Genomic DNA, 17,289 nt, shown 5'->3' with positions numbered 1-17,289 from the left:
CATCTCCCAGCAGGAACTTCTATAGCTTCTGGACCTAAAAAGAAAAAGTTACTGATTCCCACCCAGTTGCTTCTTTCCACCTTGTTGGCTGAGAGGCCTTGGGGTATTGTTGACTCCCCAACATTGCTTCTGGGGATGAGGCAAGGACAGGAGCTCATTCTTGTTGCTGCTTTGTCCTCTGGACTGCTGGGTTTTAAAATGTACTGCATTTGATTTTATGTGCCTTTCCTATGTGTGATGAATTCTTCCCTTCACATTCCTCCTCCCCACCTTTGTTTTGTTTCTTATTTTATTAGGGATTGGGAGAGAGCAATTCTGTGGGAAGTTGTAAAACTGCCATTTGATTCTAATTCTCTGATCCATGTGAAATCAAGTTTGTTGTGTGGTGTGTGATGCAGTGGCCACAAGAAGCAATTCACGCCCCCCCACAATATGTTCTTTGGCTGTTCGCAGATGCTTACTCTAGGTAAATGTCAAGTTCCAAAGCGAATTCCATTGGGATTTTTATTGGAAGGACAGTATTCAATCTTCTTATTGTATTTTCTACCCAATTACTCTTTGTACACAGGGAAGTGACCGATTTGTTGGTATTTGTCTTGTCGCCAGCCTTGTTACTTATTTTTTAGTCAGTCCCCAGAGTTGTGGGATAGAGACCTAGTCCCTCCTTCTTGCCTACTGCTTCCTGATGGCTTTGAACCCCTGTTGTCAGAAGCTGGGTTGGGAGTAGGGTAGATTCCCAGGGAGTTTGCTGAGATAAGTGGGATCTCCATTCATATCTGTGTATCTCTTTCTGGGTGTTCCAGTAGTGCAGAGTCACTAGAGCACCATAGCTCTTCTCTGCCCCTCCCCTGCTCTCAGCAGTGCTCAAGGGAATCCTTCAGCCTGTCACCAACCTTTCCATGTATGGTACTATTGGACTCCAGGCCCTTCTTTTGTCACCAGCAAATTGCATTTCAACCAGCCTGGCTCCAAGGTCCTGTTGTTCTGACCTTGAAGATTTCCTAGGGCTCTGATAGGAATCCTATCCCTAGACCTCCCTGATGGGTCCACCCCCGCCCCCCATATTTGAGTGTGGTAGAACTGTTGGGGCAGAACTTTTCTCACAGTGACTCCAACTGCACCACATCTACGGCAGTTTCTCAAAAGTGCCTCAGCCAGCCCTGGCTGGCAGGGCTCAGTTGTTAGAGCGTCAGCCTGTGGACCAAAGGGTCTCAAATTGGATTCCCAGTCAGGAGCATGTACCTGGGTTGCAGGTTCGTCCCCTGGCCCTGGTTGGGGCGCATGCAGGAGGCAATCAATGTGTCTCTCTCACATTGATGTTTCTGTCTGTCCCTCCCTCCCTCTCTCCCTCCCTCCCTCCCTTCTTTCCACTCTCTCTAAAAAATAATCAATGCAAAAATGTCTTTGGGTGAGGATTAACAACGACAACAAAAAAGTGCCTCAGCCATTGGTGGCACCCTTCTTGTTTGCCAACACTGATAGAGATTTCCTCTTTTTTCTATTTTGTTGGTCATTTCAGTGGGCTCAGATGTCATCATTAGAAAACAAAAGTTTGTCAGGCATGCAGATGTAGGGTAACCTACACTAGTTAGAGGCACAATAATGAGAACAAGGCCATTCACTTCCAATTATTTATGAGATATTCAGACAGAGTGAGTTAACTCTTATGCAGAGTTCTCTCTTCTGTTACTAGAGATCTCCTTTCTGCCCCTTCCCTCCCCCACCCCCCCAAATATGTTGCCTCTGTGTTAAAATTTGATTTTGACAAATATTCTGTTCTTCAGTAAAAGCAGCTGATATTTGATAAAAGTCTGTGAAACTGACTTTTACATAAAAGAATACAAAGGTAAGAAGAAAACAGTATCAACAGAAAACGGTAGGAGGGAGAAGCAGCTGTGGTAATGTATTGCTGGGGACCAAAAAGGCAGGCACAATGTAAGTGCCTATGGAGACCAGCTGTTGGGACCTTGAAGACTAGATATTTATCATGGGGGCACTGGAGGCCGACTTTGCCCTGGCGAGTGTCCAACCACTCATGCAAAGAATCTCCATGAGCACGCTGAAGGATGTTGGAGCAAAGGCACTGAGGAACATGATGGAAGAGAAATTTCCGGGTGGGAGGCTAGAGAATGGAGAGTGAATTCTGACAATACAGGCCTTCCAGGGGGAGAGATGAAATAACACAGAAATCAGTAATAAGGATTGGGTTCTTGATTTCTTTCCATTTGGCCAGCTCCCTCTAACAGTCACCTTCATGAGGATAGCTGGTGAAGCCACTCTGCTTGGGTTTTGGTTGTGGTCCACAAATTTATCAGCTTTACCACTTTGGGCCTGATCCTTTTCCCACCCCCAGTGGCCCCACATCCTCTGGTTGCAGTGTCACCATCGCATTCATATTCTGGGGCTCTCGCTCGGCTCCTCGTTGGGTCTCCTCTAGCTCTTAGTATCTCCCCTTTCACAACATTCATCAAAATAGCTATGATTTCATTATTGACTGCCTTAGAAGAGTGACCACACCAGGAGAAAGAAGAAATGGATGCAGGTAGAAAGCATGCCTTGTTGCTGTAGCACCCCTGGCCCTAGCACATCTCTTGCATGGTACCTAGAAGGTACTTGAGGAATGTTAGCTACTAAATGAGTGAGTAGGTGAAGTGAAACACTCTGCACTGTTCCCAGCATTCTTGCTGTGATAACTTCTGTTTAAAGCTTGCCCCTATCTACTAAGCATTCCAGAGTGAAAGCAGTTTCTGCCACCCCACTTTACTCCTGTCTAGTTCCAGAACATTTTCATCACCCCCAAAGGAAGCCCCATGGGAAACAATCTGGCAGTTCCTCAAAAAGTTAAAGGGTTCCCATATGACCCAGCAATTCCACTCCCAGGTATATACCCAAGAGAATTGAAAACATACATCTGTGCAAAATCTTGTGCACAAATTTCCATAGGAAACAACCCAGATGTTGTTCATCAGCAGATGACTGGATAAAAAAGTGTGGTGTTTCCATACAGTGGAATGTTATTCAGCCATAAAAAGGGATAATGTTCTGCCCGGCCGGTGTGGCTCAGCAGTTGAGCATCAACCCATGAACCAAGAGGTCTCAGGTTCAATTCCTGGTCAGGGCACATGCCCGGGTTGGGCCTCGATCCCCAGTATTGGGGGTGTGCAGGAGGCAGCTGATAGATGTTTCTCTCATTGATATTTCTCTCATTGATGTTCCTCCCCCCCATCCCTTCCACTCTCTCTAAAAATCAATGGAAATTAGTACAATATCACCTCTATCTAGTTCTAGGACATTTTCATCACCCCTAAAAAAAAAAGTCCTGTACCCCGCTAGCAGTCACTCCCTGTTATCTACTATCCCTAACCCTTGGCAATGACTAATCTATTTTTCTGTCTGTGTGGATTTGCCTATTCTAGATAAATGGAATCATTCAATGCCTGGCCGTCATGGCTCGGTGGTTAAGCATCGACCTATGAACCAGGAGGTCATGGTTTGATTCCTGGTCAGGGCACATGCCCGGGTTGCAGGCTCCACCCCGGGGGGGGGGGGGAGGCATGCAGGAGGCAGCCAATCAATGACTGTCTCTCATCATTCATGTTTCTATCTCTCCCTCTCCCTTCCTCTCTCTGAAATCAATAAAAAAAAATATATTTAAAAATAATAATAAATGGAATCATTCAGTATGCCTTTTTGTGAGGGGCTTATTTCACTGAGCATAATGTCTCCCAAGATTCATCCATGTTGTAGCATGTGTCAGAATTTCCTTTTGTATGGCTGAATTACATTCCATTGCATGGATAGACCACCTTTGTTTCTCCATTTATCTGTCGTGCACTTGGGTTGTTTCCACCTTTTAGCTACTGTAAATCATTCCTTTCTGAACATTGGCATGCAAGTATCTATCTGTTCGAGTCCCTGTTTTCAATTCTCTTGGGTCTGTAGGTAGGAGTGAAATTACTTGTTCATATGGAAACTCTGTGTTTAACCTTTTGAGGAACTGTCTGACTATTCTCCACATCAACAATGTTTGTTTAAACCTGCTTTTCTTTCCCTGTGTGTGGTGGACTCGTGCTATAAAGATGAGGCTTACTATATGGCGCTGGTTGCCTTCATTTGGGGAGGGACCTACCTTTGGGTGGCAAAAACTGTGTTTTATTTAGCTTTTTAAAATGTAGACAGTTTCTTGCATCTTCTTAAAACTGGGGTATTAAAAAATACACTGAATTCAGAGCAGGGCCACTGAATTTCAGGTTCTATCACTAGCCTTTGAGCTGAAACCCCATCTCCTCTTTTACTTCCAAGAGACCACTGAGACTCTGTCAGTGCAGTTTGATTTCTCTCAGATCTTTAAAGGGGCCAAAGCTGGCATCTCAAAGTGCTGCCGCCTTTATTGATATGTGCAGAGAAGCTTCCTTGATTCTGAGATTCTGCAGTTCATACTGGAGGTAGAAAGAATTGGAAGCACTAAGTGAATGACACTTCAGGATGGAAGTAGCCACTGTAAGGAGGCCATTTCTCTCCTCTGGTCCCTGACCATTGACCTGGGGAAGTAGCCACCGACCTGCCCTTGCATTTCATTACCTTGTTGTGGTACTTGGGCTCCTGATGCAGCTCTGTGGGATGGATGACTGGATATGAAAGGTGCTGAGAAATAACATTTGGAATTGGCATGATGCAAACATGAGTGGAATTGGGAAAGGTCAGCATATTGCTGGGACTGTGGAAGGTTCTCTGAAGCTCACTCTGGGAGGGGCTAGATTCCAATTCAAGTGAAAAACTTTCAGCTGCTGCTTTCACCTGCCTTTGTAGCCTTTTTATTTTTTTAATCTGAAGATCTTTGGGATTGAGTGGTCCCTCCTCCCACACTTGTCTGGACAGCTGTACCTGCCAGCTGTTGGTTGCCTGCTCCCCTGTAATGTACAGTAGCCTTGGGTCTAATGAGCACCAGGTACAGCCTCCCATGACTGCCTTCTACAGGATTACTGTAGGTTACTTTCATTATTAAAATACAGGCAGTTCTCACATCAAACCCCTTGAGATAAAATTATTTGGCCCAAAAACAAGCTTCCTGCAACTCTAATTTTTCCCTGCTAGATCAAAGGAAAGATTTGGTCTAATGTTTGTGGTCTAGCAGCAGAATCACTGAATGATGTTTTATTACCAAGAGCCTTTTCTCATGCTTCGTAGATGTTTAAGATTTGTGAATACCTTTCTGCTTGAATGCAATATGTACATTCCCGGGGGGGTGGGATCTTGTGTTCTAGGAATCACACAATAAAATACAGGAGTTGTTAAAGGAAAAATAGGTGGAGTAGACCGTGCCAAATATATGTGATTTGGTAACCAGAGCTCACTAACAAAACCCGTGACAATTCTATTTAAAAAATAGAACACCAGGCCACTGAAATCTCTCTTGGCATTTGCACCCAGCATCTCCATCAGCCAGCCATTTTTCACCATAACCCCTATTTGTGCTTCCTCCCACATAATGCAGAGATGAGTTGTTCCATTGACATTAAAAGTCAGGTCCCAGGCAAGGCTTCCTTCAGCAATGATTGTATTTTAAACACAGGAAAATATCTGGACACCTTAATTCACACTCACAACTTCACCATATAGAACATTGTGGAAGATAATTATGGTTCTTTGAGCCACTAAAGAAGGCACTTCTGCAAGGTTTCCAGCTTTTTCTCTTAATATAGTTGTGTAAGGTAAAGATGCTCTCTTTAATTGTTAGAAAGCTTTCCTGAAACTGCTTCAAAATATTACTGTCAACTAGCACAGCTTCCAGTTATATTGATGTCATCTTCCCCCTTTTAAACATATGTTTCCCATGAACTCTTTACCATTGGAGGGTTAGTTGCAGTCACTGGAAGGAACATTGCATTGCTAAGAGCACGGGATGCAGTTATAACACTCAGAGAGTTTAACGTTGAGCTAACGTGGAACCATATTTACATTCCCCAAATGCCCCATTACTGCCTCTTTTAGCACCTTCGAACCCGGGAGCCAGTCCGGGATTGCATGTTGCTTTTGGTGATTCTGTCTCTTTGGTCTCCGCTAACCAGAAGCAGTCCCCAGCCCTTTTTTTCTTTAATCCTCACCCAAGGATATTTTTTTCCATTGCTTTTCAGAGAGAATGGAAGGGGATGGGGAGAGAAACATCAATGTGAGAGAGACACATGGACTGGTTGCCTCCCACACAAGCCCCAACCTGGGCCTGCAACCAAGGTACATGCCCTTGGCTGGACTTGAACCTGTGACCCTTCAGTCTGCAGGCCAGTGCTCTTAACCACTGAGCCAAACCGGCCAGGACACAGCAGACCATTTTGAAGAGTCCAGGACCATTGTTATGTGGAAAGGAGCCTCTCTTTGAACTCTTCCAGTTGTTTCCTCATGGCCTCAGTTACCCCTTCCTGCAAGATGGGGTGGTGCTGATGCTCCTGCTCCTCCACAGCACTTCTGCAGGCTGGCCACAGTCAGTAGTGCTCAGTTTGATCTCTTGTTAAGGGGGCACTTGCCAGATTTCTTCACCAAACAGAACACCTTCCCTTATTAACTTTAACCTATGTATGCCTTAATTTCTTGCTAGCTTGTCCATGTAGGTAGAGGTTTTAAACAGTCTTCTATAGCATCTTCTAGAAGATGTTCAGTCCAGCCTTTTTAGTAGTGTTAGCAGGAGGAGTGTCTATGGACCTGACCATCTCATTGCTGGAATCCAATCTGTGGAAGCCTAGAACCAATCCTCCCAGTGTACCATCCCTCATACTGCTGCCCTCGTGACCCCTCCCTCCTTCCCCATCACCGTAGATATCGCTGTCTGTACTTCTGGGCGAGCATGACACCAAGGCCCTCAGTGACCGCCCCAGCCTCATCTCCTGCCAATCCCAAACCACCACTGACCGCCAGACTCCTGGTAGCACCCAAACTCATTATTTAGTCACTCAGAGCCTGCTTGCTTTAGGTGCTAAGCTAGAGTCTGCTCCTTGAAGCTAATGGCCACAGGGATACAGCCATCAGAAGAAGGAAAGGTAGCACAGTATCTGAGCTGTAATTGCCACTTGGCACATGATTATTAAGCACTGTTCCTGTACCTGGCACTGTGTGTTGAGCAGGGAGATGACAGTAAAGAAGTGATACAACATCTGGGGGAAGTTGCCCATGATGGTGGTATATTCAAAGTACACTGTTGGGCTCCTGCTCATGGAAAGTGGGAGGCAAGTGTAGGGAAGGCTTCTCAGAAGTACCATCTTAACCCAGATGAAGATGGGAGAGGCGGCTGGCCCAGAGCCTCTGGTCTCTCAGGAAGGGCATCATAGTGGGGACAGGATGGGGCTATTGATGTTGCTGCCTCTGCTCACCTGGCCTTGCCTGCCTTGAGCCCTCCTGACCAGCCTGTGAAACATCTCGAGTCTTAAAAACCAAGCTTAGGACTTCCTCCAGGGAATCTCCATCTCTGGGTTTCCTCTCTGCCTGGAACAGGGAAAGTTGTCACTATTTCTTTGTTACCTCTTTGTGTCACACACACACACACTCTCTCTCTCTCTCTCTCTCTCTCTCTCTCTCTCTCTCTCTCAAGTGGGAGCTCTAAAAGACCAAAAAATGATGCCAATTCTGCCCTTAGCAGAGTCTGATTCAGGGCAAGGGCATCAATGAAAACATTGGCTCAACTGTGACCTCAGACAAGTTCCCCTGTCTGGTTGTACTTCCTTTTCTTTTCATATGTGACACTGAAAAATTGAATAGGTGGTTTTTCTGAGGGTGATCCCAACTCTAAAATACACAAACTTGTGAACTAGGTGCTCAGTTCTCCTCATACTCAGGATTATGTATGTGTGCACACGCATGCACACGTACACATATATGTGCTGTGATTAGAGGGAGGATCAAGAGGACTGTTTGGCAAACCCCATAACCTCCGTGGGGGGGGGGCTTCTTAGGGAGTTGCCAGACCTCCTTCAAGGTCACCCTGGGACTGAGCAGGCACCAGGGCCCGGGGTAAATTCATTTGGATTACCTATTTTGCATCATTTTTACCTCCACACCCAGCAGAATGGCTTCCAGGCTTTGGGGCTTTTGTTATTTAAGTAACAAACACCTGTGTATCCATTGATGCACAGAATTGAAATCACCATATTGTCATAGTAGTTTCGAGTAATTTCAATTTAAAGAACTAGAATATTACAGATAGAGTTAAAGGTCCTTTTATTCCCCATCATCTTTAGTGCTATTGAAAGTTCATTTATTGCCCTGGCTGGTGTGGCTCAGTTGGTTGGGCATCATCTCGTGTACCAAGAGGTTGCCAGTTCAGCTCCCAGTCAGGGCACATGCCCCAGTTGCCGGCTGGATCCCCGGTAGGGGGTATACAGGAGGCAGCCGATCGATGTCTCTCTCATCGATGTTTCTCTTTCCCCCTCTCCCTCTCTCTCTAAAAATCAATTAAAAATATTTAACAACAACAAAAAAAGTTCATTTATTGTACACTTCGGAACAATTAAAAGGGTGTATTTTATGTTATGTACATTTTATCACAATCAAAAACTTTTTTAAAACAAACAGTTCATTTAGGCCCAAGTCGGAGTTTGGGTACAGCTGGATATCCCACCTTTATAGTTAGTAGCCAAAGATCTATTTTCTCCTCTCCTTGAACTCTATCCTCTCAGGCTTTGGCTGAGGTCCTTAACTCATCCCTGCCTCTCACCCCAACACCAGTCCATCAGCCAGCAGTGTCGCTTCACCTCCTGGTCATGTCCCCAATCGTCTGCTGTCCCCATCCTGGGCCACACCAAGGCTACTGCAAGAGGCTTCTAATGGGTCCTCCCTGCTTTCCTCTTGGGTTTCCTGCAGTTCGTTTAGACTCAGGTTGGGGAACCTCTTTTCTGACAAGGGCCATTTGGATATTTATAACATCATTCGTGGGCCATACAAAAGGTAATTTTCATAGCTTAAAAATTAGCTATGAAAAAAGCTCCTAGATTTATTGAATTTCGAGTCCCGCCTGTGGTTGCCTTGGCAGGGCCAGACCTATACAGCCCGCAGGCCGGACACTCCCCACCCCTGGTTTAGGGTGATCCTTTGAAGATAAGAGCCCTTGTCCCTGCCTCCTGCTCAAAGCTTCCCATCACACTTCCAATAAAACCCGACAAAGCCCTCCATGTTCCCCCTTGAGGCCTCTCTGCTGTCCTGAACCTTTTTCCCCCTCAACAGCCACATGGCTTGCCCTTTCACTTCACTTAGGTCTTTCTCTCTTTTCTCCTCTAATATCACCATGTGGATTTTTTTCTTCATTGTGTTCTAATCAGTTCTTTCTTTTGAACACTCACCTGGTCACAGCATTCGCCAATGAGAGGAACCCTTTCAGCCAGCGCCGGTGTCCTTTTGACTCTCCCTATTAACCTCTACATGCTCCCACTTTCTGCCTCCACAGGCGACCCCAGAACCAAAACCACCCACTTCTCCCAGGGGCCAGCCTGGTTCCCTTCCATGGACACTAGGCATGTTCCCTGCCCCTGGGGTGCCATCATTGGCCTTAGAATATGTCCCACCAAGGGTGTACAGAGCACTGTGGTCAGACGTATTTGAAATAAATCTTTTCTCTATGGTATGTTATCAATTTGATATAATTATTCATTTGTTTCTGTTTACATTCAATGTAATGAGGTTTTGTTACGTTCTGTTTCCATTTTATTTGGGGTTATGTAAACTTTTACCTGATTTAGAAGTTGAAATTATGCTCTGGTGTACCCAGAGAGACCTCAGCAGTTCTGTTAGTTTCTCCTTTGTGCTTCCTAAAGTCTGCTCCTTTTTCACACAAAAGACAGCATACAATATACATTTTTTACCTTACAGTAGATCCTGGGGATCTCTTTCCATGGTGTGGGAGTGCTGTCATCTAGTCAGCAGTTCCCTGGTGGCAGCTGAGTTGTCCACAGTCCTGGGCTAGTAAAAACAGTGGTGTTGTAAATAACATCATCCTCTGTTGTTTTGCATTTCTGGAGGTGTCTCTTCAGGGTAGATCTATAGAATGGATTGCCCTAGATTGCAAAAACACCCTTGATTGTATCCTGGGTCATATGGCTTATGCTTGACCTCATGATGGTGAAAGTATTTGGAGAATGCAAATGAGAGTTCTGAAGAAGCCAGACCTTTTCCATTGGTGCAGTATTTTTCTCTGCCTCCAGGAGCAGCCCTTGACTTCAGCAGTGCCACTGTGGACTGTTTGGAAATGGTGATTCCAGTCTGTCCACCACTTTGCTGCTGGCAGAGCTCCCCTTCTCCCTCTGTGATGGTGGGCCTTGGGCCACACCCAACTTCCCAGGGTTCTTCCTCATTTCCTGCTGAGAAGCTAAGACTGGGAGAATTGAAAAGTAAGCTCTGCTGGAACAGGTTAGGGACCCCAACTTTTACAGCAAGAAAAGGTCTCCTTTGAGCCAAGGGCTGAATCTGGGTGACACTGGCAGCCATGCTCAGGGCCCTAAATTTCCGGAGAAGATCCAGGAAACCTAGGGTAAGCCCGAGGAAGGCTGGGACACACCCTCACCACAATCTTTTACCGCACGCCTGACCTGAGCTGTTTAGGAAAGCCGTGTCTTCATGGCACCAAGTGAGTCCTGGTACTAACCTGCTTTCAGTGACTTACCCATGTCATTTGAGTCATTTCTAGTGCACACCACAGTGCCTTCATTGAAGTCGCCACAGTGTGGACAGAAAAGGAAGTCACTTGGGATATACCAACCACAGGACAGTGATCGATGTGGACATGAGCTATATAAGATAGGACAGCTCTAGGGCTGAGGTATAGACGACAGGAATAGTCTATATCCCTTCCATAATGAGCTATGCCCTTTCATTATGGAAAAGGGCATAGACATCTGAGGGTCTAGCAGATGGCTAATTCTGAGCCCACAGTTCTTTCTAAGCCTCCCCTGGCCCCAGTTGTTTTCTTGTCCTCTTAGCCCAACCATAAGAGCATTATGGTCAGATTCTGATCCCAGGGTCCAGGGCCTGACAGTGAGCATTTCTGAAGTATACAAGGAAGGGACCCTACCAGATGTAACTGATGTATAGGGAAGCAGCTGCTCTGTCAGTGTGAAAGAATGGGGAAGTGCCCACCCTGGACCAGTGTCGAGGGTGCTCCTCTGTGCCTTTCTCCTTCCTCTTTCCTTCCACCAGCAAGGCCGTGTCCTTGCCTTGTGTTGTAAGGGAGTTGTAAGGGAGCATCTGGTGATAAAAGCTTACCCGACCTGGGATCACTTTTCTTCTTATGCGAGAACCCTGCGCAGCGGTTTCTGGTTGCCCAAGTTAGCCAGGATTTATATAGTGCCGTTGTGACTTTTCTTCCTCTGGGGTGTTGGTACCCATTGTTGAGATGAGGAAACAGGCATGGGATGTTGCTGTCACTTGCTCGGGTCCGTGTTTGGAAATGGCAAAGTCAGGATTTGAGCTCAGGTTGGCTGGCTCCAAACCTATGTGCTCTTTCTACAGTGCTGCGCTGTGTGCCACCTCCCAAGGGAGTAGTGCAGGGCTGTGTTCCTGTCAGCAAGTTGTACTGTGCCCCGTAGCAGCTCTTTGTCCAGTACACATATGAGAAAACCCAAAATACAGAAGCTATAGTAACACCCAAGTCAAGCCATTGTGAAAAGGAGTTTCACCCTCGTTTTGGGTGGATAGCTCCCTCTCCAGCAGTCAAGTCAGCCCTCGGGTGCAGCTTATACGTAAAGTGGCCTCTGCCAAGGCAGCATGCTGAGAAGCCACATAGTGTTTCTACTCAGAAAAAATGCCACCTATACAGGCCACTTCTTTCTCCTGCACACTAGGAATGGGACTTGAGGTGGTCACAGTGCAGGCAGAGTTCAGTTGGCTACCACCATCAGCACCCCAAAGCCCCTAAAGAAATCTGTGAAGGGAAGAATATCAAGCCTGGGTGAGCATCAGTGGGGTAACCCTGGCTCCCAGAGCCCTGCCTGTGCTGGGTGACCTGAAGCCTGCCAATTCTCACTTTTTCTGCAAACCAGTGTGTCCTCTGTGATACTTACATACTTGTTTAACACTTCAGGGAAGAAAAGTCAGAAGACCAGGATCTCCAGGGCCTCAAGGACAAACCCCTGAAGTTTAAAAAGGTGAAGAAAGATAAGAAAGAAGACAAAGAGGGCAAGCATGAGCCCCTGCAGCCACCAGCCCACCACTCTGCTGAGCCAGCAGAGGCAGGCAAAGCGGAGACCTCGGAAGGGTCAGGCTCAGCCCCAGCCGTCCCAGAAGCTTCTGCCTCCCCCAAACAGCGGCGCTCCATCATTCGTGACCGGGGACCCATGTATGATGACCCCACTTTGCCTGAAGGTTGGACCCGGAAGCTTAAGCAAAGGAAATCTGGCCGCTCCGCTGGGAAGTATGATGTGTATTTGATCAAGTAAGTAAGGGCAACTCCTGTCTCTCTCGAGCTGGGAGGCCTGGGTAGGCAGGAAGTCAGGGATAGGCACTGAAAACTAATAAGGCTCCCTTGGAGTAGGAGCTCCTTGCTGCTAATCAAGAAAATGTGTGTGCATAACCCAACCTGGGGCCAAGGTGGCTTCAGTAATGAGTATCGCTTGCAAGCACGAGTAGGTATGCTTAGAATGACTGTGTATGGAAGTCACTGCCCTAAGTGAGACATGCACAGGGTAACAGTGTGCTTTACCCTACCAGCCCTTGAGGCCTCGTTTAGAGATGGAATAGCAGTAGGGCCTACCCAGGGTCACAATGAGAATGCCAGGAGAGGTCACCTGGGAAGCACTGAGGCCACAGGGCCTGCCATGTGCAGTGGCCTGGGCTCGGGAGGCAAGTGGATCTCCCTGGGGTTCCTGCCATTCCTCAGCTGGAGAATATCCAGCTGAGTGGCTCTTCTCAGAACCTGTTAACCTCATCTTCTTTCTGGGAGAGTTGTTTTGTGACATTGCTTTATGAACCAGAAAAAAATAAAACAGGAGTTCATAGAGCTCAGTCCACTCTTTGAATTGTGCTGGGAAAGGTGAGGTCTCGGACAAGGCCTCTGGGGAAAGACACCAATAGGCCCCATGTGCCTTTCCAACTGTCCCTTTTGCATTTGTCCAGCCTTGGGAGAGGGTCACTGGGAGTTTTTTTTTTTAAATGATTTTTTAATTGATTATAGAGAGAGGAAGGGAGGGAGAAATAGCGATGTGAGAAAGAAACATCGATCGGTTGCCTCCTGCACACGCCTGACTGGGGATCAAACTGGAAACCTGGGTATGTGCCTTGTCTGGGAATCGAACCCACCATCTTTCAGTGTAATGGGACAATGCTCCAACCAACTGAACCACACCGGTCAGGGCATGAGTGTTTTCTATTGAAACAATAACTTCCAAGCCTGAGCTTCAGAGGAGGAATGAATAAGTACATTTCAGTTTGGCCCCTTAGACAATGCCTAAAAGGTGAGCAGTTTTCAAAGGACATTTGCAGCCTCGTTTGGTCCCAGCAAGTCTGAGAAGGGTGAGCAAAGCATTATCTTATATACATATGAGGAACCCAGTTCCCAGAGATGCTAAACTGCACAGGTTCAGACAGAGGGTGCTCTACTGGTGGATCAGGCCCAGGCGCTAAGCAGCAGAATGGGCCTGATGGCTAGACAGGGTCCCCAGGTCATAACCCTTCAGGGGCCAGAGGGGGCTTCAGTGGCAGGCAGGTCCTCGGGGGCATCCAGGTGACAGCTGTGGAGCAGCTAGCACCAAACTATTCTGGTATAGTAGCAGGCCATATAGATGCCCACCACTGCCCGGCGACCTGATTACTTCATGTATAACTGGCTGTGCCCCTCAAGTTTTAGCTCATGTTGGCTTTTCTTAAATGTGACTCTGGTTCACTATCAGCTGCAGAACATCTTGTGTCAAAGTTCATCATCACCTGTTCTGCCCCGTCTCCAACATTGCTGTGGAAGCTTCTAATCATTTTTTTGTGTCTCTCCATTTGTTCCCACAGTCCCCAGGGAAAAGCCTTTCGATCTAAAGTGGAGTTGATTGCGTACTTCGAAAAGGTAGGCGACACCTCCCTGGACCCTAATGATTTTGACTTCACGGTAACTGGGAGAGGGAGCCCCTCCCGGCGAGAGCAGAAACCACCTAAGAAGCCCAAATCTCCCAAAGCTCCAGGAACTGGCAGAGGTCGGGGACGCCCCAAAGGGAGCGGCACCGCGAGACCCAAGGCATCAGAGGGCGTGCAGGTGAAAAGGGTCCTGGAGAAAAGTCCTGGGAAGCTGCTCGTCAAGATGCCTTTTCAAACTTCACCAGGGAGCAAGGCCGAAGGGGCTGGGGCCACCACATCAGCCCAGGTCATGGTTATCAAACGTCCCGGCAGGAAGCGAAAAGCCGAGGCCGACCCCCAGGCCATTCCCAAGAAACGGGGCCGAAAGCCAGGCAGTGTGGTGGCAGCTGCTGCCACTGAGGCCAAGAAGAAAGCCGTGAAGGAGTCATCCATCCGGTCTGTGCAAGAGACCGTGCTCCCCATCAAGAAGCGTAAGACCCGAGAGACAGTCAGCATTGAGGTGAAGGAGGTGGTGAAGCCTCTGCTGGTGTCCACCCTCGGTGAGAAGAGTGGGAAGGGACTGAAGACCTGCAAGAGCCCTGGGCGGAAAAGCAAGGAGAGCAGCCCTAAAGGGCGCAGCAGCAGTGCCTCCTCACCCCCCAAGAAGGAGCACCACCACCACCACCACCACTCAGAGTCCCCAAAGGCACCTGCACCACTGCTCCCGCCCCCACCCCCACCCCCGCCTGAGCCCCAGAGCTCTGAGGACCCCGCCAGCCCCCCTGAGCCCCAGGACTTGAGCAGCAGCATCTGCAAAGAGGAGAAGATGCCGAGAGGAGGCTCGCTGGAGAGCGATGGCTGCACCAAGGAGCCAGCTAAGACTCAGCCCACGGTCGCAACCGCCACCACAGCCGCAGAAAAGTACAAACACCGAGGGGAGGGAGAGCGGAAAGACATTGTTTCATCCTCCATGCCAAGGCCAAACAGAGAGGAGCCTGTGGACAGCCGGACGCCCGTGACCGAGAGAGTTAGCTGACTTTACACAGTGTGGATTGCAAAGCAAACCAACAAGAATAAAGGCAGCTGTTGTCTCTTCTCCTTATGGGTAGGGCTCTGACAAAGCTTCCCGATTAACTGAAATAAAAAATATTTTTTTTTCTTTCAGTAAACTTAGAGTTTCGTGGCTTCAGGGTGGGAGTAGTTGGAGCATTGGGGATGTTTTTCTTACCGACAAGCACAGTCAGGTTGAAGACCTAACCAGGGCCAGAAGTAGCTTTGCACTTTTCTAAACTAGGCTTCTTCAACAAGGCTTGCTGCAGATACTACTGACCAGACAAGCTGTTGACCAGGCTTCTTAGGGTATGCCTGCACCTCCCCTCCCACCCAGGCCTCCCCCAATGTGGTCGTTAAGGACAGAGAGCACTTAAGAGGACACTCCCATTTTCGGTGCCATTGGTACCCCAGTCTCAGCTCTCCTCTCCCTCCACCCTGCCCCCAGCTTCCCTACCTCCCCCACTCCCACCATGTTGGGACAAGGAGGTGTGAGGCAGAAGAGACAGTTGGATTCTTTAGAGAAGAAGACGGAGATGGCCAGTGGCTACAGCCCGTGTGATTCTGCAGTGGCACAAATCTGGCCCCACTCCAGCCCCAATCCAAAATGGACAAGGACATTTTACAGGACAGGAAAGTAACACCTGTTCACTCCAGTTCTGGCATGGCTTGGAGAGAGTCATCCTTTGAGCTGCTAGGTGTAGACTGGCCTGAGCCAGAGGAGAGTATGGCGCAGGGCCAGCCTCCAGTGGATGGCACTAGAGAGAGGCCATGGAGGCAGCAGGACGAGGTGCAGGCAGGCTGGCCCAGCTCCGGACCAGCAGAGCACAGCGGGCAGGAAGGACTCCTAGTCACTTAGAGCAGTCTGACTGGCAGTTAGAGGCTCAGTGGGGCAGGGGCCAAGGGGAAGGAGGGGAGAATGTTCTTTCAAAACTTTCCAATTCTACTCCTTAGGGACAGCTTAGAACTATTTGCACTATTGAGTCTTCATGTTCCCACTTCAAAACAAACATGCTCTGAAAGCAAAATGGCTTGAATTGGTGGCATTTTGTCCCTCAAGCCACCAGACATGATGGTGTTTAAACTGCCTGGATCTGTAGATACCTGCGCTTGTTTTAAAGTGGGCTCAGCACATAGGGTTCCCACGAAGCTCCGAAACTCTAAGTGTTTGCTGCAATTTTATAAGGACTTCCTGATTGCTTTCTCTTCTCTCCCATTTCTGCCTTCTGTCATTTCATACTTTCATTTCTTCCCCTCCTTCTTCCTCCTCATTCATCCCTTCTGTTCCAAGCAGCCACAGTGCTCAGCTGTACCCCAAACTGATTCTGGTTAGCTCATGCCCCCAGAACTCACTTTGCCCTTGGCCTTCCCGACACCAACCCAGCCCAGCCTCACCCCATTCTAAGCCCTGAGGAAGCCCTGGGCTCTGCTGAGTCCACCTGACCCTAGCACCTCAGCCTCTCTGAAGGGCAAGAGAATAGCAAGGTCTCGCTCTCCTAGGCCAGAACCCAGACACCGAGCCTCCTCAACCTTCCACTCGAGAGAAGTGGATGGGAGAAATTGGACCAGATTTGGATTTGGGAGCTGAGGGCAGAACAGAGGCACCCCATGGTCTGCCACACAGTCATCAAGCAGCCCAGCCCTGGCCTTGGCCTCTGCCAGGCCTGGCTAGCTCAGTGCAATGCAGCAGGGCAGCAGGCGGAACAAATGCAGATGCCCCCAGACCTGACCTGGGACAAGTGCCTAGGACCCCCTTTTTTGCCCCCCAGGCTCCTCCATTAACCACAAGTTCTTTTTTAATGGAAAACATTTGACTTTTGCTTATTGGAGACTGGGTAGGGTCAGTGTAGCACACATTTCCACGTCTGTGCCAGGGTTATGGTGTAGGGGCTTAGAGGCTTGGGTTTGCTGTGGGATCCCATCCTTTCAACCTCTCTGTTCAGGAAGTCCTTATCTAGCTGCATATCTTCATCATATTGGTATATCCTTTTCTGTGTTTACAGAGATGTCTCTTATATCTAAATCTGTCCAACTGAGAAGTACCTTATCAAAGTAGCAAATGAGACAGCAGTCTTATGCTTCCAGAAACACCCACAAGCACGTCCCATGTGAGCTGCTGCCATGAACTGTCAAGTGCGTGTTGTCTCGTGTATTTTAGTTATTGTCCCCTGGCTTCCTTACTGCGGTGTAACCATGAAGGAGTGAAACATCCTAGAAACTGTCTAGCAC

At 48.1% G+C, this 17,289-nt stretch overlaps 1 protein-coding gene across 4 annotated transcripts in view; it reads left to right on the top strand.

Moving 5' to 3' along the window:
* Positions 1-16,240, top strand: part of MECP2 (methyl-CpG binding protein 2) — a 66,461-nt gene extending 50,221 nt beyond the window's left edge. For 3 of the 4 annotated variants that reach the window (XM_081126579.1, XM_081126577.1, XM_081126578.1), the window contains 2 exons: positions 12,056-12,406; positions 13,969-15,176. In XM_081126579.1, the coding sequence (XP_080982705.1) occupies positions 12,056-12,406; positions 13,969-15,046 (1,429 nt within the window). In that variant the 3' untranslated portion in view covers positions 15,047-15,176. Of the gene's footprint in view, positions 1-12,055; positions 12,407-13,968 lie in introns of all 4 variants that reach the window. The other variant, XM_081126580.1, reaches the window with a different exon arrangement.
* The last annotated feature ends 1,049 nt before the right edge of the window (positions 16,241-17,289 follow it).

Source organism: Miniopterus schreibersii (assembly GCF_964146895.1).
Source record: "Miniopterus schreibersii genome assembly, chromosome: X".
NCBI classification, from domain to species: domain Eukaryota; kingdom Metazoa; phylum Chordata; class Mammalia; order Chiroptera; family Miniopteridae; genus Miniopterus; species Miniopterus schreibersii.
The sequence above is the reverse complement of the archived record's forward strand: the minus strand, read 5'-3'. Positions and strand labels throughout refer to the sequence as shown.